The 18,403-nt window shown below is 42.9% G+C and overlaps 1 protein-coding gene across 4 annotated transcripts in view; it reads right to left on the reverse strand.

Annotated features, from left to right (window-relative positions):
* Positions 1-14,384, reverse strand: part of PRELID2 (PRELI domain containing 2) — a 39,468-nt gene extending 25,084 nt beyond the window's left edge. For all 4 annotated transcript variants that reach the window (XR_013346914.1, XM_077825049.1, XM_077825051.1 and 1 more), the window contains exons 1-2: positions 14,239-14,384; positions 1,658-1,715 (exon numbers count right to left, since the gene is read on the reverse strand). Coding sequence is in view for 3 of the 4 variants with exons in the window: in XM_077825049.1 (XP_077681175.1) it covers positions 1,658-1,715; positions 14,239-14,313 (133 nt within the window). In the remaining variant the exon portion in view is untranslated. The remainder of the gene's footprint in view (positions 1-1,657; positions 1,716-14,238) is intronic.
* Positions 14,385-18,403: the final 4,019 nt, after the last annotated feature.

The raw sequence follows: 18,403 nt of genomic DNA on the forward strand, positions 1-18,403 counted from the left end.
CTACTCATTTATTTTTATATTGAATTGGGCCCCCTGACAAGGACAAAGCGATCTATTAAAAATCAAATGATAGTTATTTAGCATCACCAAAAACGTGACTGGCTTTCAGGATCTCTTTGCATTTTAATATTTAATGAACCAGACCATGTACAGAAACCTCAGTATGCTGCAAAAGGAGACGCCAACTGGCAGACGGCCCAGTTTAACGAGAGCTCTCAGTGATAAAAGACTGCCTTCTCAAAAAGTTTATCTGGTGGGATCTGTGGGCTGTGAAAGGGCTCTGATGGTACATTGGGTAAATATTAAATAGGAGGTGCTTACATGGCATATACACCAGTATTTCCCATGAAAAGGGCTGCTTAGTGCATACTGGTACAATTTTGCTCTCAAAATACACTTTGGCTGATGTCAGTGCAAGTGTTCCATTGTCTCTATGCAGGGGGAGCTCAGCGATACCACACTTGTACAGACAAAGCAGAATACTGTAATTAAGACCCACCATGTAGATCTATTTTAAATACTTACATGGCCATTTTACAGATTGGGAATTGAGGCCCAGAGAGACTAAGTGATTTGCCCAAGGTCACACTGGAAGCCTGTGGCAGAGTAGGGAACAGATCGCACATCTCCTAGGCACCAGGCTCACCACTGGACCATCCTTCCTCTCAATGTGAGGCTGGAGTTTAGCCCTACATGATATTTCCATTTGACTGAAAATGGTATCAAAATGAATACACTTCCTTTGTTTGTATCTCTTCCCCAGCAAGTCATCACACTAATCTGGGAGACAGAGGCTCTCTCTATTAGAGCACTCGTGAGCAGCTTGGGCCAGAAGGTGAAGTACAGAAGTTGAGAACTTGAGCACATTTCCAAGAGCAGAAACAGATTGTTGTTTCAGCACAAAAACACTTTTGTATGGATGTTGATTCCCCCATATTTTAAAATAAAATTGCTTAAGTGTACATACATTGTATATCAGCCAGTGTGCTTAACTGGCAATTTTCCAGTGTGCCTACCAGTAAATCTCTTTTAAATTACAAATACAAACACAAACACTATCTACCCGTTAACAGCAGCAAAGGCATCAGTCTTACCAAAATTCTGCCACCTGAGCAAGCGTCTCTTTTCCAGACAGTGTCACGAATGTTTGGCAGCTGGAGAAATCTAAATGCTTTACACTATTTTAGAAGTTCTAGTGGTTAAAGCAACTGGGGTGGGAATCAGGCTTCAATTTCTGACTCTGCCAGTGTCTTATTATAGAATATTGGGTCACTGAACCTCTGTTTCCCCACCTTTAAACCAAAGTAATCAAATGCCAGTTGATTTGGATCACTTAGAGCTAATCTCCATTGACTTCAGTGGGCTTTAGAAAGTCACTGAGATAGTTACAGACGGGAGTCATTACAGAAATGGAATGGACCTATACACTTAGAGCAAGTAGTACAAGGAGAATAGGCAAGTTATGCTTCTAACACTCTCTGAATTACCTCCCAATGTAAAACGAGAGGTGTAAATAAATTGTAAGCTCTTTGGGGCAGAGGCTGTCTTTTTGTTCTGTGTTTATACAGCACCTAGTACAATGGGGTCCTGGGTCCCTACCCGCAGCATTACTGAAACACAATAATAATTATAACACCAACACGAATAGGTAGCTTACCTGTTTTCTCTTCCATGGTTTTTATAGCTGTGACATGTTTCTCCATGGGACTGGGATACTAGATAAAAAAAAAACGTACAGTGTAAACATCACTATATTTGTCACTTGGGTAAGAGAAAATTGCCAATGCTCAGTTGTGAAATCAATAAGCATTTTCATGGTCTCTCTCAATGGAGAAAAAGAGCAGGCTTGTGTCAAGAGTGTGCAGTATCCAGTGTCCATTTAGATTAGCTAAAACATTTGCTAAGAGGAGAAATTAAAAATATTTTTAAAATTTACATTTCATTTATTGTGGTGAGGAGGTTTGCTTAGCCTTCAAAAAACACCCAACGTTCAGTCTTACTACAGAACGCTCATATTATTAAACAGAGATTTTAAAGCCTGAGCCAGCATACAGAATACCCTCAAAGCAGAAATAGAATAAGATTGACCTGTATGACATGATTCTAACGGACCACGGCTTGCAGAAGTGCCACAGCTCCATGAGTCAAATTCATCCCTAAGGAGCTACACTAGTAATAATTTGGACCTTGTTTCCTGCAGTACACTACCTGTAAATGCTGCTGAGCATGCTTACAATACAGTTCATAGCCCGAAGTTATGCAGCAAGGTGCAGGAAAGATTGTTTACAGTGGCATCTGCAAAGCCAAATACTGTATGTGAGCTTTTTCTGTCCTGCAACATCTTTAAGATTTCTTCTAGAAAGGAAGATGTCACTTCATCCTGTAACGTACTGGTGGGTGTGCTCATCCCTCTGCTCCAGCGGTTGGCTTGAAGAGAGGCTAATGGAACTACCACTACTGCCTGCGGCCGCTAAGGAAAATCTCCTTTAGCTCAAGTAGCAGAGTCATTTCAGAGCTGAAGAAATGAGACTCCAGCTCTGACTCCCCAAGAGAGCGTGTGCAAGAATTATGTAGAAATTGTATCAAATGTCTGAAATATATGAACTCTGTAATAAGGAATGTTTTATGTAGAGAAACAGAGGCAAGGGATAAGTAAGTCATTTAGGACTCCCTGTTGGCAGAGAGCTTGAGACGGTGAAAAGAACTATATTACCCATTGCTAAAAGCAAGCAACATTCACATGAATGGATGCTGACATCAAAAACAAAAAGCAAAGATAAATCATTGCAATCCAACATGACTCAAAAGTAACTGGACTAATACAAATCCCAGATTAGTACTGAGAAAATACTGAACGCCAGATAAAGATTAACATTAGACAAAAAAATATGAAGAGTGAAAGGAGGTGGGAAAATTATATCTTAAGACTAAATGAGTTAAGGTAATGCAGTGATTACCGGTAACAGATGTTACAGCATCCTGCTTTAAAGTAACCAGGAATTCTGGAGGAAAAAAGGGACAAAAATTCCGGAAGAGGATAATTGATTCATCCTGCAGTACCACTACAATTATTTTTGTTGCTGGGAATAAAAGTTGGATTTAAAAAAGGAAGTACAAGTCTGTAGACTCCTATTATGTAGTTAAATCAGAGGCTTCTATGCAACATGCTGCTTTGAAATGGCACAAGTAGTTGTAGAATTACATTATCAATGTAACTTACACTCTGTAAGGCCCAATTGTGTGAAACAAAAAGCCATTTACATAAATCTTTCACTAAATAGCAGACTCTATTACCCAAGTATTTAAAACAGAAACAGACTCAATTTCCTACACAGCAGAGTATAAGAAATGGTGTTAAGAGCCTATAAGCAGATGGAATGGTTCGGCGAGCGTAGCAGTCACAACAAAATATACTTAAAAGCCTTGGGGGAAGAATGTGGTTGGCTTAGGTTTCCTGAGGATCTTCAAGTACAACAGCAGCAGAGATCAAAAATCTCACTCTGGCTAATTCCTCAGCCCTGGAGTGACTTTGTGGGGCAACTGCCTACCCTCAAGGCATTGGTCCCCACCACTGCAGGTATGGAGGTTCCAGCCCTCCCCTTGGAGTCTCTGATTAACCAGAGAGCTCTTGCCCTTGAGCATGAGTGCAAGGGAAAGGGGAAGCTGTGCTGGAGTCAACTTTCCAGCATGCCAGCAATCAGGCAGGGCCTGTGCACCTGATCACTACAACCATTTAAACAAACATTATCTCCTTGTTGCGAGCTATTGCTAAATACCATAAAATAATGGACAAGACCCAGCTTGCTCTCTCTAGTCATATTTTACTTCCAAAAACCAACCAACCAACCAACCCACCCACCCACCCAACACCATTAGAAGAACATGAAGGATGCAAATTCAAAAAAAAAAAAAAAAAAATCAAAGCTGCAAAGTTAAATGTTAGGAAGTGCCAGAATTAACGTTGTCAACCTTAATTCTGCCTCTTGTGCATATCCATTATCATACAGTCTTTAGTCACATTTTTCTTCCTTCCTCCCAACCCCTAGCTCCTGCCTCCTCCCTTTTCGTGCCTATGTACTTCCCACCTCCTCTATTCCAACCATCAGCTCCTCTTCTTCTCCCACTCCCCCGCCTCCAGTCCCCACTCCTCTCCTTCCCTGCCATCCTCGCATTTCTCATTCCACTGCCTGGACCCAGCAGGCAAGGCACTGAGAGCACTGCAGAGACAGATTCTTTACTTCCATTTCCCAAGCATGGTGCTCCAGTGGCCTGCAGCAGCCAACAACAGCAATTATAGGGAAAGTCTGGCTCAATCTCTGCATCCTCCTGGATGGAGCATGCTCAGTACAGACAGAATCTTCAGGAGTGATGATCAACCAACATGGTTGGAGTTAGAAAATGTTCATGGTTATACAGGTGAGATATGTTTGCTATGGGCGATGAAAGGGAAATAGTCATTCAATTGTCCATATTCAGTGCCTGTTCTCATCTTTGACTTGACTGCTAGTGCCTTGGTCTTCTGGTGGTAGGATATACAGTGCAGCAACTTGGAATTAAAGTTAAAAAATTTGGGTTGAAATCATATGTATAAAGCATGACTGTTTTCTTTATCTCTTCCGTCCCTGTGAAATGATTTGATGCCATCTTGTGGTCAATTCTAGAAAGGCATTGAATCAGTCCAGTCCATAGTACTTTTATTGAGGCCAGAATGGGAGGGTGCAGAAGAGACAGAAGCGAATTTCAGGAGATAAAAAAATTGGCAGAGGCAGGATAATTTGCACATATTGCTACTTGGTTTCCTGACAAAATGAGGTGGTGAGAAATGTAATGAGACTGCTGATATCTTTCACCCCCATCCTTTAAAGTAGTTCTCAGTACTTAAAACTGAGGATTGCTAAGATTTCATTTAAACAATCATTTTAAAAGGGTAAGAGACAGCAAATGGATGCAGCACTATCAAGGGGCCGGAGCAAGGACCTAGAGAGAAGAAACCCGGGTTCTATTTCTCTCACTGGCTTTGTGCTTGGCCAATGAACTTTAGTATCTCAGTTTAGGCATAATATTTACCCATCTTTGTAAAACACTGAGATCTGAACCTGAAATACACCATAGAAACCTCAAAGTATATTTGGTGGGGAGGGGTGTTTGGGTACTGGGGGACAGTAATTAATAAATACTATTCCTGCCTGAAAAGTAAATACATGATTCATTGTTATGGTGGCTGACTGACTTGAAGTCTAAACTCACTTTTAAAAACTGACTAAAGTAGTTTCATATTCTACAATTGCCCTAGAGTTCCTCTGTCAATTTGTATGGTTTTACAGACAGGTTTTCCTATTTTAAAACATGGTTTAGCCCTCTATTGCGGTGTGAAAGGTCCAAAGAAATAATGAGAGAAATTAACTGATTAGGTAGGAGAAACAGTGAAACTGACTTTCACAAGCTGTCAAATCCAAATGCACACTGGGGGTGGGGAGAAGACTTTAAAAATGAAATTTTTATCTCCAATTATTCCTTAGGTGTCAGTGAGGCTCCAGGAAGATCTACGAGTCCAGTTTGTAGAACTGGAGCCACAGATATGATAGCATATAATGCTATTTATGCTGTAGTTCAAGTGTGAAAGCCAGCACAAATTCATTCACCATTTCCAATAAACAAACTGGACACAGACTAATAGGACTGGAAAGGACCTCACAGGTCATCTAGTTCAGTCCCCTGCACTCCTGGCAGGATTAAGTATTATCTAGACCATCCCTGACAGGTGTTTGGAGATTTTTAAGAGTGGGTTAGACAATGATGAGTTGTACTGGTGATTATCCTTTTTGGTTATTTATTGAAAACGATTAATTCATTCTCGTTTTGTAGAATGCCAACAATGTATAATGATTGCATAACTCTTAACTCCTAATGTTCTGTCTTTCTGTAAATCCAGTGACTTCTAACAAACAAAATCACAAGAATTAATGTATACCCTTTTCAAATAGGACTTCCATTTAGAAACTAAAAGAAAAAACGCACACTTTGTTGTCCCTTTAAAGCCAAAGCAATTTGAAATAAATGATCCTAAATAACAAAGTAAACTGAATAAAGTGCATAAAAATAAGTTATGGAATTAAGGGGTATATTCTAACCACAATGCTACTTGCTGGGAGTTATTTGTGGGGAGAATAGACTCCTCGGAGTGTTTAGCTGCAGAGAGGAATCCATGAAGCTTACATGTAATGGTATATATAAAAATAAAAAGTATTTTAAAGCAAGAAAGAGTTGATTTTACATGCAAGATCAAATGGAGCTCAAATAAATCAAAATGGCAACATCAAAGGCTGGCAAAAATAAATATATATTCTGACTGATTCTCCTTTGTTATCCCAGAGAAATGAAACACCGACATTGCCAAATCAGCTCAACCTTTTCAGGCTTCACAAGTGTTTTTGCGAATACATTTATTTTTATGTATCATTTTTTTTTAAAAGGTCTAGCAAACCCCCAGTACATCAAGTAATCTGTGATCATCAGTCACTACATGAGCCTTTTCACATATGGATATGTTTATTTTAGTCACACCATTTGTCACACTTGAACTAAATGTTTGCTTTATGGGGCAGCTGCTGAGTTGGCATCTGTGCCCACTCAAGCCACCAAAGCAGTGGAAAAATTATTGTTATTAATTGTATCACCATATTCCTAAAACCTTACAATCTAAGTAGCACAGCATTTGCACTACTTTGGATAGCCACGTAGCAGAGTCCAGGCACATTACTGATGCCTTCACAGCAGCTACCCACAGAGCACCAATCAGAGAGGAGTAAGCACGGTCAGTAGACTTGTACATAGTTTCAGTTCTCCACCGGAAGGAAGCAGAGTATTGTGCACGCTACCACTGCCCTACACCACAGCAGACAACCATGCCCCTAAAGCATAAGATGGAGCTGCCATTTCATTCCATGTGCTTCTAGGCTTTGCTCCAATTCCAAAGTTTGGACCCAGGGCTTTGAGGTGATCTTTCAGAGGTAAAATACTACGTGCCATGCTATTTAATTCACATGCAAGGACAATATGTATTAATGTCTGCAGAGGGAAAAGGTTGTCATACACTTCTCTTTGGTCACTGGATCTTAGGTTGATCATGATCCAATCCCGCAAATTGAGTACGTTTTGAGAAGAAGCAGCTTGAATTTGAATTTTGCTTTTGTGACCCAGTTTTTTGGTCATGTAGAACTACTGTCTTGCATTATTGAGGTATGCAAAAATAGAGAGAAAAAACAATTTGACCCCTTGTGTAGGTTAAAGGTCATTTGTATGATCAACCCGAGATACCATATTCAAGTGCTTATACATGCACTACAGTCCATGAATGCTTAGAACACAGCAACACATGCTATGATTTTCAGAAGGGCTAACGGGAGGGAGGCTCCCTACATTCATTAAAAGCCAATGGGAGTTCAGTGCCTTAGGCATGGAAGCCCCCTTGACAAATCACAGCTGTAATAGCTTTGTAAGTAAGTAAGTAAGTAAGTAAGTTTAGTTTCATTTCCTCACCCTATGTTAAAGGCAACACAAAAACATCAAAGCAGTAAAATGTTTTATTTGCACAGTATAAAGGGGGGAGGAGGGAAAAAAAGAAAAAGAGGAAAATCTACTTGAACTATAACTCAAGTTATTTCTTTAACTGGATTAAATTCCTAATTAAAAATAAGGAATGCAGTACTACATTGTCACATTTAAAAGAGGATTATTTTAACCTTTCTGCTCTATGCCTTTGGCTGCCATAGTTAGGCTCACTCTTTACCTCCAGTGGTCTTTCCTCTGAAGTCATGTAGATGTATACTACAGAATATTATTTTGATTTGCAATGCTTCTGTGGCTCAAATCCTTAACGAGAAATAATGCTAACAATGCCTCTTTTCTGACCTTGAATTGTCATGCAACTAAAATCAACGCCGGACCGTGTCCATCTTTTCTACGTTTGTGGCAGTGGTGCAAGCACGGTGGTTAGATATTTATAGACACAGTACTGTGTATTGGAAGGACACAGGAGGAGCAGAAGGTGGGGCCGCCAGGTGACCCCATGCCAGCAGCTCCTCTGGTGTTCATGTACTGCCCCCAGCCCTTCCTGTACAGCTGCGTCTCCTGTCTGAGGTCTGTACAGCAGCCTCGCCAGAGGACAGGGTTGGGGCAGGGCTGGGGGCGGTACAGCCACACCGGATGAGCTGCCGGAGCGGGGCTGCCCAGCAGCCCCACATTCTGCTCCTTTTGTTGCTTCAGTTCCAGAGAGTCCTGCGGTTCGGAAGTCTCCAGTGCAGCGGGAGGACAGAACCTACTTTCCCCCACTCCTCAGGTAATGAATCATGGGGAGGGAACGGGGAGAGCATGGGGACCCCAGGCTGGAGCTGGGGTCATATGGGGGCAGGGGGGAGGTCACATACCCCCCCTTTAAGTCCCTCCCATGAGTGCAGCGTACCGGTAAGAAATGAGTTCACTGGTTTGTAGTGAATGTTTGTATATATTGTAGATAGTGGAGCAAATAATTAAGCAAATCAATCAATCAATCAATCTGCAAACACCTAGAAGAAAACAAAGTGATAAATAACAGTCAGCACGGATTTGTCAAGAATACTGTCAAACCAATCTGATAGCTTTCTTTGACAGGGTAACAAGCCTTGTGGATTGGGGGCGGGGGGGGGGGGGAGCGGTAGATGTGGTATATCTTGACTGTAGTAAGGCTTTTGATACTGACTCGCATGACCGCCTCATAAACAAAACTAGGGAAATGCAAACTAGATGGAGCTAGTATAAGGTGGGTGCATAACTGGTTGGAAAATCGTTCCCAGAGAGTAGTTATCAGGGGTTCACAGTCATGCTGGAAGGGCATAACAAGTGGGGTCCTGCAGGAATCAGTTCTGGGTCCGGTTCTGTTCAATATTTTCCATCAATGATTTAGATAATGGCATAGAGAGTACACTTCTGAAGTTTGCAGATGATACCAACATGGGAGGGGTTGCAAGGGCTTTGGAGGATAGGATTAAAATTCAAAATGATCTGGACAAACTGGAGAAACGGTCTGAAGTAAATCAGATGAAATTCAATAAGGACAAATGCAAAGTACTCCACTTAGGAAGGAACAATCAATTAGTTACACACATACAAGATGGGAAATGACTGCCTAAGAAGGAGTACTGCGGAAGGGGATCTGGGGGGTCATAGTGGATCACAAGCTAAATACGAGTCAACAGTGTAATGCTGTTGCAAAAAAAAAAGCAACCGTCATTCAGGGAATATATTAGCAGGAGTGTTGTAAGCAAGACACGAGAAGTAATTCTTCCACTCTACTCCGCACTGATTAGGCCTCAACTGGAGTATTGTGTCCAGTTCTGGGCACCACATTTCAGGAAAGATATGGACAAACTGGAGATAGTCCAGAGAAAAGCAACAAAAATGATTAAAGGTCTAGAAAACATGACTTATGAGGGAAGATTGAAAAAAATTGGGTTTGTTCAGTCTGGAGAAGAGAAGACTGAGAGGGGACATGATAACAGCTTTCAAGTACATAAAAGGAGGAAGGAGAAAAATTGTTCTTCTTAACCCCTGAGGATAGGACAAGAAGCAATGGGCTTAAATTGCAGCAAGGGCAGTTTAGGTCAGACATTAGGAAAATCTTCCTGTCAGAGTGGTTAAGCACTGGAACAAATTGCCTGGGGGGGGTTGTGGAATCTCCATCATTGGGGATTTTAAGATCAGGTTGGACAAACACCTATCAGGGATGGTCTAGATAATAGTTAGTCCTGCCTTGAGTGCAGGGGACTGGACTAGATGACCTCTCGAGGTCCCTTCCATTCTAGGATTTCAAAGCACATCCCATTCTGATTAGTTAACTGTTATGCATCATTCTAAAATGCAAAAGTTATTAAATATGTCTATTTGAGCTTGCCAGCCTTACAGATCAAGAGTACAGGAACTGGGACAATATATTATTTTTTCTAACTTCGCAGAGGGTCATGTGTGAGCACTGGGTGGTTTTTTTGTTTGTTTGTTTTTGTGTTAAGGAACAGCTGTGGAAGATTAATAGAACAGAAGAGAAAGACAGACTGCACCCTGCACTTCTGTCTGCACTTGCTGTTCAACAATGTGACATGGAGGTTTTTGAGAAAGAGACTGTGGAATAATATTGAAAAGTTTAACATAATCAAAAATGGCTTGTACGGGGTTTCAGATTACAGCATGAAACCACTGCAGTGAATCCGTGCAATTTAGTATTGAGCCATAACATTTGGTCAATAAAAATACAAAACATGACCATGTTTTTTATAGGCCCTTATTCACATATACAATCAGGGATTCCCTGGTGAACTACACAGGATGAAACCCTGACCCCATTTAAGTCAATGGCCAAATTCCCATTGACTTGAATAGGGCCAGGAGATCCCCCATGAGTTTTCAAAACAAAAAGGAACCACATTATTTCTTGAAAGGAGAGCAATAACACTCACCCTAACAACCCTAAGGTTATAAGATTTTTAAAGAGGTGGCAGAACCCTTAATAAAAATAAAAAACCCAACCTAGAAGTAGACATCCTCTGTTCCTGGGGACACAGGACACCAGCAGCTTTAGAAAGGACGTCTTTATTTAATGAGTAGCGCAGCCCACTCTTGATTCAGATAGCAGAAAGCGATCTTGGTCCCTCCCTTTTCTGCAGTTGACTGTGCATGGACTGACAGTTGTGCCAGCACAGAACCCTATGAGCTCTGACAGGACTTCACAGGGCCACAGCAAGTTGCACATGCTCTGTCAATTATAAGATTGGACTTTGGAGCCATGCAGTTTGATAGTTTTCACAGCACTACCTCGATCATAGTAAGATTTTGCTTTAAGGCACACACGCACAGATTTCTGTTTCTCCTCAGGAATGATGTTTTGCTTGAGGACACTGCAGCTGCTCTCTTCTGATGAGTCCCAAGGGACGTGCAAGTTACTGTTTCAGCCAATTCAGACCAAAATGTATGAACCCATGCTTGGCTTTCGTGAGAGTTTGCATTTTGGAAAGCAATTTGCAGAACGTCCTCCACTCTACTTCTTATCATTGTAAGATGTTCTGAAGAAACAAACAGCATTATTTGTGACTGGAGTCATGGAGATGCCCTGTGCTACACAGCTGTTTCTCTACTGTCAATGTCATGTTAATGTTTAAAGCATATGTTGCAAAAAACAAAATATTGTGGGCTCTGCTCTGGATTTTCCCTTTGTTCTTATAAGAAAAGAGCCACTGTTTGAGGGCAATGAAACCAGGATCAGCATATTACACAGAGATTACAATTCAGCCCCAAAAAGTTATTTTAGTCAAAGGAAAAACAACAAGCAAAAGAAGAGTTTGGATGCACACTCAGAAACTTATCCCTAGTCTCTGTCTGCCAGAAACCGGGAATGGATTACTTGATGATTACCTATTCTGTTCATTCCCTCTAAAGCAGTGCTACTCAAAGTGGTGGTTCATCGGCTGCCAGTCTGCGCACACATTGGAAAAAAAAAAAAATTGCCAGTCCCCCACATCAGATAGCTTGAGAAGCACTGCTCTAAAGCACCTGGCATCGGCCACTGTCAGAAGACAGGATACTGGGTTAATGGATCTTTGTTCTCACCCAGTATGGCCATTTTTAGGTGTACAAGAGTGTAAGGTGCAGAAGGGAAATTTACTAGGATGCAACATGGCCAAGCCCAGCTCCAACAATGAGACATCATTTACCTCCATTTAAACACCACATTTAATTGTTTAAAATTATTTCACTTTTAGAAATCTACTTCCCATAGTAATATGTAGTTTTTGCACTACTATCATTTTGGACAACTGAGAGAGTAACCAGTTTCACATCTCTGGTGTAAAAGACTTTTGTTTTTAAAGAAAATCCAAAGTCTGGGCCCACTCACTTCAATAGAGTCCCTTTAAGAACACAGATATTTAAGGGCCCAATCCTGCAAAAGCAGTCTGTCAACAGAACCCTGTGCTCACAGAGTTCCTCTGACTTCATTCTGGCTCAGAGCAGTGGGATGCCCATGCGTATGCACTTGCAAGAGTGCAGACTATGTTATAAAGTAAATGGGGTTGGTTACTACTCCACAGATGTCTACATGGAGACTTGAATCTTACACAGATGAACAGAAAAGTATGATTTAAAACACATCACAGTTTAGCATAGTTATAGCTCTGAAAGTGTTTTTTCCTAGTTGAATAGAAATGTTTTCCCAATTCTTCCCTTACGTGGCTACTTGATTACATAACAGGTACTAACCCACACTGCCTAAAGCACCAGTGCAGATTAGATATGTGAGTAAGGTCGCAAGGCAACAACGGCTGAAAGTGAAAGAGAGGTAAGGCAGTGCTGGAGAGACCACTACTCCAGAAATGACAGACAAATTAGTATCACAGGTCTGCTTTCATCCAAGTGAGAAACATAATTATATACAGAGAGAGAGAGAGAGAGAAAGAAATACTGAGCTCACAACTAACAATTTCTTCTGCCAATAGTTGCTCGTCACTTCCTTCCATTTACAAGGCTGCACAGACCAAAAAAACCACCAGAACACTGAGTCAAAAAAGTGTGAGAGACTACCTGGCCTCAAAAGAAATAGTCGAAGGAACAATGGCAATTTACAAGTCACACATTTGTCTGAATATTTGTATCTATTATTAGTATTGGCAACTGTTCTCAAACTGTGGGTCGTGACCCCATTTTAATGGGGTTGCCAGGGCCCACATTAGACTTGCTGGGACCCAGGGCTGAAGCTGAAACCCGAGTTCCACCCCCACGTGGGACTCAAGCTCCCGCCTCCGCTCCTCACCATACAATAACTGTTGCCAGAATGGGGTTGCAATGCAATAAAGTTTGAGAACTGCTGGATATGGTAATAACACCTAAGAGTACTAGGACTGAAAGAGATCGGAGAACAAATATTTCTAACCCCCAAAGTGTCCGGTTTGTTTACTTTGAGCATTTGATGAATCTTTGGGTCCAGTCAATTTCATTGTGTCTTTCACACAGCAACACAGGAGAGAAAACATTTTCTATATCTTATATGTCTAAGTGCACACAACCACAATAACTGGCAGAGGAACTGTAGTAGTAGTAGCTGAAGTTATTTACAACTTTTTTTTTTTTTAAGTTAAGTACATTTAACAGTGAGTGTTGCTTTAAAAATTGCTTTTAAAAGCAGGAGAGGGAAGAGGCTTGCAGTGCAAGTCTGTAAAGCTAACCAATATGGGGAAGACAGTGTTTTCAAGAACCAGCATGCTGTTTATTGATATGATCATAAGGGTATGCAGCAGGGGCAGCTCATTTGGTTACATAATTTTTAGGATATGGCAACCGTTCTCAAAGGGTGGCTCGTGACCCCAGTTTAAAGGGTCCCATAACTGTACCCTGTAACCACTGCCTACCATTTGTTGTAAACTCGCTTTTTAAAAGAAGGACTTTGAACAGTGAAATTCAAGTCCAACATACGGACTTCTCTGTCCTCAGCTGAAGTTAAGTGATTTGCACTAGAGACCTCCAAGAAAAGGGCGAATATAAACACTGGCGCTGGAAAGGAGGCTGGAAAATAGCTCTGAGGGAGGAGGAATTTCCAAAGTAGGAAAAAAAAGAGTCCGTGATACTTCGCAGCGTGAACCCAGAGTCTAACACAGCCGCGGGTAGCTCTTCGGGGGGGGAACCAGGATGTTTGGGGCCGAAGGCGGCAATGGCACATCACTCAGACCCGCGGTCACTTGGGGAGGTCTTGACATGAACGCCCCCCAGATCAGTGAGCGTCTCCCCAGCGAGAGTCCGGGCAGGTCCCACTTACAGCGGCCGCCGCCCTGTGCAAACACCGGGGAGGCGCCGCAGAAAGGAACTAGGGCATGGCCCGCTCCACCACAGGGGCATAAATAACCGCTGACTCCTGCATCAGACCGACCACAGGTACCCTCGCGGGCCATCCCCAGCCAGCTGGCCCCAAAATGGAGGCCGGGGGGGCGAGGGGGGGGGAATCGCCGGCACGGCAAGGAAGTCCCGGCAGCCCGCGCAGCGCAGAGCGGACACAGTAGCCGGCCGGGGGCGCAGCCTGCGGGCAGCCAAGCTGAGCCAGGCGCGCGGCGGGCTGCAGCCGGGGGAAGAGCCCAGGAGGGAGCAGCGGGAGCGCCGGGGCAGAGCCCAGGCTGAACCGCTAGGGAAGGGGCCGTGGAAGCGGGGGCTCGAGCCCCCTCCTGTTACCTTGCGGAGGTAGCTGGCCACCACCAGCTCGAAGGGGTATCTGTAAACCTGGTGCACGTCCACCGTGACCCCCATGCCCGGGGCCGGCGAGCGCAGCTGCCTCCCCCACGAACTTCCCCAACTTGCAGGCGAGGGGTGGGGCTGCAACAAGCCTGGCCCGGGCGCGGGTTTAACAGCGAGTTGGAGCACGGTATGCCTGGGCCCGGCTCCGCCCACCTGCCTTCTGACCACGCCCCTTTCCCCTAGAGCTCCCGAGGGGCGAGGGCCTGGGGACCTTCTGGGCTCGCAGCAGCCGCTGGTCCATATGCCCCAGGCAGCAGAATCATAGAATCACAGAATATCAGGGTTGGAAGGGACCTCAGGAGGTCACCTAGTCCAACCCCCTGCTCAAAGCAGGACCAATCCCCACCTAAATCATCCCACAAGTCTGCTTCACTCTAGGCAAAGGTTCCTGGGCCACTTCCCCATACCTGGAGTGGCACTAGTGGGCTGCCCTTCTGAATGTCTCACTCCTACCTTCCCCTGCCCAGCCTCGGCACTGGTAACCCCGCTCTTTCCTCCTGAGAGTGGTAACCTAGGCATTTTCAGTTCTGCTCTGCTGCCCTTTACGCTCAGGCTGTGTCCAATGTTTCTGCTTCTTCTGCCAGATTGTATCTCTGTCCTCTCCTTTCTAGCCAAACAGCCAAAGTCTTGTCCAGATCTTTATCATCTCTTTGTTATGTACTCTTCCTTTTCGGCCTCTATAACACCGACATTGCCCCATGCCCACCCCAAGGTCCGTACAGAACACAACCGCTGCGATCACCTTCCCTGGCGGTCACTATAATCACATCACTCTCTCCTTGTTTCACTGCTTCAAGTTCAAGATTCTTTTCTTTACCTTCCAGGGCCATCATAATTCTGCCCCTCCCTCATCTCTCATCACAAGACCCTGCCTCTTCCACTGTGCCTATGATGTCAGCCTCCTTCACCTACTTTTCAATTTATGGAAATATCTCCGCTCCTTCTTTAATGCCGCTCCTTATGCATGGAACGTGGAGGTGATCCTTAAGGTCGCTACCTTCTTTTCCTTCAAATTTCTGCTCAGGACCCACCTCTGGCACCACACTCATAAGAAATCCACAACGTAACATTGGCTAGATTGAGGACTGGGGGAGGGGGAGACAGCTGGCACTTATTGTAGCTATTCACAATAATTACACAAAGATAGTGTCAATGTAAATACATAAAGATTTTACATTTGGTTACCTCACTCGCTGACTCCACCCTCCTATAGGGCTTGTTCTCTTCATTATTATTCTCATTAATAATACAGTAGAGTCTACAGCTTCCAACCAAGATAAGGGCTCCATTATTATGAATCATCATTATTTTTTGCATTGCTGTGTCACCTAGGAGATGTAGTCGTGGATCAGGGTCCCACTGTGCTAGGTGCTGTACAAACAGAGAACAAATAGTCCCTGCCTGCCCCACAGAGGGGTTGGTCAGGGGACAAGGAGCAGGGAGGGGGTTGGATGGGTCGGAGATTCTGAGGGGGGCAGTCAGGGGGCAGGAAGTGGGAGGGGGTGGCAGGGCCGCCTGGGGGGGGCAAGTGGAGCAATTTGCCCCAGGAGACTTTTCAGGGTCCCCCACTAGAGTTTTCGGTGGCGGGGTTCCTTCCGCTCCATGTCTTCTGTGAAGTGCCCCAAAGTCCCGGAGCGGAAGGACCCCCGCAACCGAAGACCCCAGGCCCCCTGAATCCTCTGGGCAGCTCTGGGGGGCGGATAGAGAGTGGGGGCCAGGCTGTTTGGGGAGGCACAGCCTTCCCTACCCAGTCCTCCATACAGTTTTGCAACTCCGATGTGGCCCTCGGGCCAAAAAGTTTGTTCACCCCTGGTGTAAAGAGACAAGAGAGACACAAGGAGGAAAAGGAAGTGGAAGCACAGAGAGGTGAAAAGACTCTGCTACAATCACAGAGAAATTTAGGATCAGAACCCATATCTCCCAGCAGCTAGTCCAGACAGGACAGATACTGTATATGGTGCCTAATACAATTGGACAACTATCCGGACAGAGGCTTCTGTGCCTGATGGAAATATGAATAGTAAAATAATCCCACTGTGTCCATCTGAATGTGGTGTTTTAAGAAAGAGCAAACACATTGTTCAGTGTTGTTTACTCAGTAAAATAAGAGAACATTTATTAAGTTACTCGGGGCAATATATAACCAAAATCAGCTGAATCAATTTGAAAGGTAAAAAATTATATAAACCCAAATAATTGTATAACACAGTACTTAATATTATGTGTAATTCATATACCTATCTCACAATGCACACAGACGCAGATCCTGAAATCCATAGGCTTTATTTAGGCAATGTTCCTATTGAAGTAAATAGGAAAGAATAGATCTCAGTACTAGACCCAGTTTTTCGAACAATGGAAATGCTAAACTAAGGGGTCAAGGTAAATGGGGATAGATGACAAGGAGAGGTGTGAAGACCTGATAATAGTGTTGGGGAAGGAATCTGGGCAATGAGAATGGACAATAAATATTACTTTATAAATTTACATTTTCAGCTCATTTTTATTGTAAGTATTTAGCTTATGTATACCAGGAAAAATAATTTACATTTTATTTATTTTACACTGGTGAAACTGTAAATAAAGCCAACAAAACTCAAGAAAAGCATTTTGAAATGAAAACCAAACAAAATCTGAGGACAGAAATATGCTTAATGAGAATTACAGACTTTTGAAGTTGATTTTACCATTAGTTCATGCACAGATCAGGACCCCATCCACTCAGATTCACAGCACAGAATGGTAGTTCCCCAAGTTAAGGAAACTAAATTATCTGCGATATTATTATGCACTTTTTTAAAAGCATAGTTTTGATATCAGTTACAAACATCAGAAGATCTGAAAACTAGGATGGCATTATTTCTAATAAAGCAACTGTCTCAAAAAAATCTTATAACATACACATGCCAAAGTACAAACTCAACCATAAATTACTCTGTCTAGGCTTGCAACCTCAGCATGTGGAGCATGTAAAAAGCCTGTTAATTCAGAGTCTCAGAGGTAATATGCAAGTTAAACCTTCATTAACATTACCCAAGAATATCAAGTGTAATAAGCTTTTAGAAAACAAAAAGCATTTCCCCTGTTTGCCTTCACTTTTTATGAAGCCCTTGTGTCCTGTGCTGCCACTGGTAGCCTGCTAACAATTGAACATCACTGCTTCAGCTAAAGTAATTAGAGTTTGTATTTTGCAAATTACAACATGGGATTAATACGAAGCAACAGGAGCCCTGTTCACCAACAGCCTGATGCGGAGCAGAGCTGAATACCCTCAATTCCCATTAACATCAATGGGGAGCTGTGGGTCAGCACTTCTCAGGATCAGGCTATAAAATGCTCCAGTTTTTCTATTTTTAATTTCCCCATGGTAATTTCTCAATAAGGTTTCAGACCTGGAGACAGGCTCTAGTCAGCTACTTAAATCATACACTGGGAGAACTGCTGTGTATCATCAGACTATATTTGAAATCTGCAGGAAATCCACTGTAGGGTCGAGTGAATTGCACAATAAAGTATCATTTTAAAATGTCCACCAAGTTAAATCTAAGAGGAGGTTTTGCCAACATGCAGCATTGTTTTTATAGAAACATTTTGTAATTTGACAAGTTACTCACATGCTTAAACTACAGCTACTTCTGCTGTTTATTAGTGTTATTATTTTATTACAGGAGTACCTACAGGGCCCAGACAAGCATTGCAGCCCCACTGTACCAGGCACTATGTAAACATGCATTCCCCACCCTACTGAGTTAAGCATGTGCTTAAGTTATAAATATGTGTAGTCCGTTTGACTTAACTGGATTGCTCACATGTCAAATTAAGCACAATGTGTAAGTGTTTGCAGGATTGGGGCCTAATTTAATTAGAAGACGCAACAGGGGCATGTACAGACAAATTGATGGGGAGGGGGGTGGAGTAACAGTAACAGGAGTAGGTTTACATGTAGATTTAGGGGTGTGCACAATGCACTCTTGCCACTTTTTAATAACCTGCTGTTATACACTGGTTGCTTTCTTATATGAAGAATAGATAATGTGTACTAAGGTTTCAGTGAAACATTGACCTGGATATGCATATGTAATTGAAGGGATGGTAGATATGA

The sequence above is a fragment of the Eretmochelys imbricata genome, chromosome 8, assembly GCF_965152235.1.
Source record: "Eretmochelys imbricata isolate rEreImb1 chromosome 8, rEreImb1.hap1, whole genome shotgun sequence".
Taxonomy (NCBI): domain Eukaryota; kingdom Metazoa; phylum Chordata; order Testudines; family Cheloniidae; genus Eretmochelys; species Eretmochelys imbricata.